Source organism: Geospiza fortis, unplaced genomic scaffold, assembly GCF_000277835.1.
Source record: "Geospiza fortis unplaced genomic scaffold, GeoFor_1.0 scaffold452, whole genome shotgun sequence".
In the NCBI taxonomy this organism is placed as follows: domain Eukaryota; kingdom Metazoa; phylum Chordata; class Aves; order Passeriformes; family Thraupidae; genus Geospiza; species Geospiza fortis.
The window spans coordinates 2,319,290-2,325,191 of NW_005054369.1; the positions used below are offsets into that span (position 1 = coordinate 2,319,290).

Genomic DNA, 5,902 nt, shown 5'->3' on the forward strand with positions numbered 1-5,902 from the left:
TTTTAGGTAATTAGTTTTCCTCATTAACAGATGCTCTGCCTGGGGAAGGGCACTCAGGTGCTCCCAAGCCCCCTCCTGGATTACAGGGCAGCACCGCTCGGGCTGGGAGGGCAGAGCTCAGAAATGCTGAGCTGGGCTGGTGACAAGGGCAACAAAACCACCGCATTTATATAAAAATATGAATTAATTCCTGCAAGATCACAGAGCATCACAGCAGTAAAAAACATTCCCAGGACATTATCACAATCCCCTTGTATTTAAATCAGTTGGACAATATTTATCAACATCACTTTTAGGGAGAACCAAATATACTTTAAGGGATTTCAGGAGTTTTTTGGTGCTAAAGTGCATCCTATGTTAAAAAAAAAAAAAAAGGCAAATTTGATACATCCCATGGACCAAAAAGTGATTTGCAAACACAGGGAACAGGGGTAGCCAATAAAACATGTGGGGTTTGCACCTTCTCCCTGCCACATCTCATCCATTATCCCATTTTTCTCTTTCACGCTTGCAGAGGCAAAACGGACATCAGGTAAAGCCAATTTAATATTATCACTAATGCATTCAAACACATCACCAAGAGCTATGTTGCTAAAATTGCACTGCAGAAAAAAAACAGGTAAAACACTGTTATCTCCTTGGAAAAGCTGGGCCTGTGCTCCAGCACCCACTGATGTCTATTGAAAGCAGCAGGATTATTTTCCTGAATAAGGATGACTCCCATGATTAAGGAGTGCAGGATTACATCCATTCTTTGCATATCTGCTGGTGTTTACATATCCTCTTTTCACCTCTTGGTTTTTGTTGGGTTTTTTTTAATTTTTTTTTCTTTTTAACATGGGCATTTAATTACTGTTAGCACCAGATATCATTGTGCTGGACTTGTATCCCTTCAAAATTTGGCTGGGTTTGAGATGCCAAAGAAGAAATGCTTTTGTGATCAAAACAAAGGAAATAAAGCAGAAGCAGCAGAATGTGGACTGTGCAATTAAAAACAAATAAAAAGCGAGGGAACTTGTTATTCACAATCAAGGCTTATTCATGATTCATCTCACATCCCTGCTCCTACCCCTGGCCTCTGCTCTCGGGAGCTGATTGCTTTTGTATCAATTTTTAACTGTGCCAAGGACTGAGTTACCTGAGAGCTCCCAGGCACTGCTGGCAGCTTCACTGCTGGAAAATAACAGCACTCAGACAGTTGAACACGTATTATAGGTAGGTGCTGTTAATGATTAACAAACAAAAATACTTTGATGTTTTTCACCTTATAAAGAAGGAGTGAGAGTTGCTTTAGTTCGTCACTGCCATGTGCTTTATATATTAAATATATCTCCTCCCTATCCTTAGGAAAATTAAGTTACTTTTCTACTACTTTAAGGTAAAATAGAGCAGTTTATGCAGAGTTATTAATGAAGAACATAATGCAGGTCTCGGGTCATGTTCTCAACCCATTGAGAAATGTCTTGAACTGAATAAAAACTACAGCACAAGTTCAACTTCCAACACGGAACCACCTTTTTTTTTTTCCTATGGAAAACAAAACTTTCAAGATCTCACATTTGACACCGAATTACATTAACCTCAGTTTGGGAAAATCATAAAAGGGAACATAAATATCTTTAGTTTTAGTAGCTTGCCATGGGGGGGGGGGGGGGGGGGGGGTTGAAAACTTAAATACCACCAGATAATTTCAGACAGCTTCATCATAACTTATTGCCAGTTCTGTAGGTGCTGTTTACATATTCCCTAGAGTTAAAAAGTACTTCCTGCTTTTTTAGGCTTTAACTCACTTCACACTCCGAAAGAACAGAGTCTGTTTTCAGAAGGACAGGCACAGGAGCGAAAGGAGCTGGCAGGACGCTCAGAACCCCCCCGAAGTTGCCCAAACTCACCCCAAAGCCGCGATTCCCTCCAGCCCGGGGTGCAGAGGATGCCCGAGGGCTGCGCTCGCCGGGGCATCCCCGGGATGCGCTCCCGGCCGGGTGACAGCGACAGGACCAGCCCGGAGCTGCCAGCACATCAATTATTCACCCTCCAGCGCCCGCTGCAGCTGCTCTGCTCCGGCAGCCGCTCCCTGCCGCCTTTGTGTCCCGCAAAAATCGGATTGAACAACCCCGGGCATGGGAAAAGCTGGGTGCGCTGGTTAGAGACAACCTTGGGTGTTGGGAGCAGTGCAGCTTCTTGAGTTAAATATTGAAGTTGTGTCCCTCCCTCTGAGCGTTCTGGAGCTAAGTTAAGAGGAAATGTTCAAATCTGCTGCTTGCACATATTTCTGTAATGACCTCCTGTAATGGACTTTTGAATAGCGAGCACCTGTTCGCCAAAATATTCCTGTTCTTAGGGGGGGGAAAAAAGCACAGCAAGTTCCTAATTTACTCCAAAATCCATTGCAGTGTTATTTTTGAAATTATGTTTTGAAGGTGATATTTTCTACTGGGGTGTTTTAATTTTTATTGCGAATTTTTAAAATAACCAGTGGTAGCGCCGTTTTTCTCCTCGATGTTTGCCATTTAGAAATCATTAGTAAATGAATATAATAATAGTAAGTGAATATAATAACAATTTAATAATCATCCTTCTGATAATTGATCACAAGACTAATGATGGAACACAATGAAGGATTTTTAATCATTTACCTGTGTAGTTATATAATGCCTTAATGGGGTAAACAAAGATTGACATCATTTTCTCTGATACTGCTAAGAGCAGCACTGGAATATTGCATTAATTTCAGTATCCATATTCTAAATAGAACTATAGAAAAAACTGCTCAGAAATTATTTGAACTCACTAAGGAGAATTAAAAACATGTGATTCAGCCTGGTTTGCTGTCCAAAAGGATACTGAGAGTTAATTTGGTTACAGTGCACCAAGGGTTTTTCAAGGAGAAAATACCTCGAAGTACTTCTGAGGTAGATATTTCTTTGGAGACAGTGATTTCATACTACAAAAATGTTCTGAGTACACCAGTGACCTCTGCATTTCTTAGATACCCTTCTAGAAAATGTGCTTTTGCCAAACAAACAACAAAATGTACAGAACTTAAAATGCAGAGAACGTAAGAGCAGATTCCTTTAAATCCTTTAGGGTTGCATTGTGCTCATGTTGTTCCTTGGATCTCCACTACCTTCCTATCAGCTGCATGGGGTGATTTTAGCAATCTTTAAATAAATAAAAAAGAAAAATTGCAATGATTTCAGGATTTCACCCAGAGAACCATAACATTGTAATGCAAATGAGGCTGATGAATGTTTCATGGCAGACTTCAAAACGTTTGCTGCTGAGCCTTTCTAGAGCAGCCCAGGTGGATGCACTTCTCCTCCCACCTTTTTCTCATTATTCCAGTTAGGATAAGAAAGAAAAACAACTTGGGGCACAAGGACATGAAATAATTTGATTTTGCTTGAGAATTATAAATGAAGCTTATTTCTGCCTCTAATATTCCAGCTCTAGACAGGTTTAGACTGAGAAAAACACAACTTTATTCAGTGTTTGATGTAGATAGGATTGGATGACTTTTAAGACTTTGATCACCAGCTTAAAACTGCAGCAGGGACAGAAGGGTTTATGATTATCTGCTGGATTTTGGCACCAGCCAGGATCTGCTGTTCCTTCCAGATTGCAGGTGCACTTTGGAGGTGCTGATCACTGCTGAGGTCACCCCCTCCTATGGCAGACTTGTGACAACGGCCAAAAAAAAAAAATGTGTTTTCACCTGAACCAAGTGCTGGAGATGTCCTTTAGGATGTGTGCAGCATGAAAGGAAAGGTCAGGCTGCAAGGAAGAAGATAGCCAGACAGATATTGGCCAAGCCAGCCCTTGGAAGTGTTTCCCAGCAGGATGCTCTGAGCCCAAACCCACCCCTGATTGTGAGCATTAAATGATATCTCTGGCTGCAGCTGGGCAGGGCATTGTGCAGCTCCAGATCAGCTCCAGCCCCAGAGCTGGCACCTCCTGCCACCCCTCTGGAGGTCTGCAGGTGGATGGTGAACAGCAGAGAGTGCAAGGGGCACGGGGAAGGGAAGGGGAATTGCTGTCTGTTGGTGCTACATGAGTTTTGCCTGGGAAAAAAAAAATTGATTGACAGAGTTGTAGCTGAGAGTCCCTGTTCAGACAGTGTCACATATGCAAGGCAGTGACAAATTATGCTTGACTGCACTTGAAAGCTGCAGAAATGTTGAGTAGCACGGGCAGGGAGATGGGGTTCCTATCCATTGCCATCAAAATATCATCTTTTAGTGCTGTTGACAGTTTAATAGCTACTTCTGGATGGTGGAGAGCATTGTGAAGTGCTGCCACTGTATTATTAACCCAGGCTGGAGCTTCCCTGCAAATCAGAGTGAAAATCCACACAAATGGAACTTCTGAAACAGTTTTAGATTAAAGGTGTGCTGGTCACAACAGGAGTTGTATCTCTCTGTCTGCATCCCAGGGGGATCCAGTAACTCTTTAACCCCTGATTACGTTATCATTTATTTTCTGAGATCACAGAATCATTCATGTTGGAAAAGACTCCAAAACCATCAGATCCAACCATTAACCCAGCACTGCCACATCCACCACTAAACCACATCCCTGAGCACATCCCAGGGCCAAACTCCAGTCCATTTTTAAAATCCAGGTGATGGAATTCTGCTCAGATCAAACATTTTTGGTTCCATTTGTCTCCTCCAGGCAGCTGAGGTGGGATATGGGGATATGGATATATGGATATGGATATGGATATGGATATGGATATGGATACGGATATGGATATGGATATATCCTGCTCCGATCTGCAGGATGCCGTGTGTGACTCTCCACTGCTCCTGAGAAAATGCAGCTGTGCACAGCTGGATCCATGGATGTGACTGCCTGAAATCATTCCTGGGATGTGCAGAGCTGTGCCACACCTTGGAAATGGCCTGTGGCTGGGGAGGTGTGGTGTGATGGTGTGAGCACAGGAAAGGTTTGGGATTCAGCAGATTGGAGCGTGACTCTCTATTGATACCTTTAAATTAGCTATCACTGTAGTATCTGCTTTCTGTCAGGGTGCTGCAGGAAATCAGTGAGATGCATCTGGGAGGGGAGTGAATCAATTCCCTGCTCTGCCTGGGGGCTGACCCTTCCCTGTTGGCTGTTTCCCAGCTTGTCACCTCACTTATTTCCCTTTTTTTCCACTGTTCCCTGGCACCATTGGCAGGGAATGTGTTCCCTGCTGGGACACCTGCCTAGAACTGCCGCCTCCCCACGGTGGCACCTGCCCCAGGGGGCTGAGCTGACTTTGGGGTGAAACCCTCAGCATTTTCCCTCTGTACTCAGCGCTGCTGAGGGGCACCTTGAATCCTGTCCCCACTTGGGAGTGCCTTGCTCAAGAAAGGAATTAAGGGGCTGGAACTGGTCCAGGGAAGGGAACGGAGCTGGGGAAGGCTCTGGAGCCCCAGGAGGGGCTGAGGGAGCTGGGAAGGGGCTCAGCCTGGAGAAAAGGGGGATCAGGGGGGACCTTGTGGCTCTGCACAGCTCCTGCCAGGAGGGCACAGCCGGGGGGTCGGGCTCTGCTCCAGGGAACAGGGACAGGAGCAGAGGGAACGGCCTCAGGCTGGGCCAGGGCAGGGGTAGGGTGGGCACCAGGAGCAATTTCTTCCTGGAGAGGACTGGAAACATAGGAACAGGCTGCTCAGGAGGTGGTGGGATCCCCATCCCTAGAGGTGTCCAAGGAATTCCTGGACATGGCACTCCATAATAAAAATTATATTACTTATATATAATACATATATTATATAAATAATATATATTATAATAGATTATAATATTTATTCTATATTTTTAATATCTATATGTATGTGTGTATATATACATATATATATACACATTATACATATATACATACACATATATATGTATGTATATATATATGGGCTGG

General features: G+C 43.8%; 1 protein-coding gene across 1 annotated transcript in view; it reads right to left on the reverse strand.

The window, feature by feature from the left end:
* Positions 1 to 2,015, reverse strand: part of CUNH10orf90 (chromosome unknown C10orf90 homolog) — a 63,276-nt gene extending 61,261 nt beyond the window's left edge. Inside the window, exon 1 of the mRNA XM_005424511.2 lies at positions 1,893 to 2,015. Coding sequence (XP_005424568.2) covers positions 1,893 to 1,959 — 67 coding nt within the window. The 5' untranslated portion in view covers positions 1,960 to 2,015. The remainder of the gene's footprint in view (positions 1 to 1,892) is intronic.
* Positions 2,016 to 5,902: the final 3,887 nt, after the last annotated feature.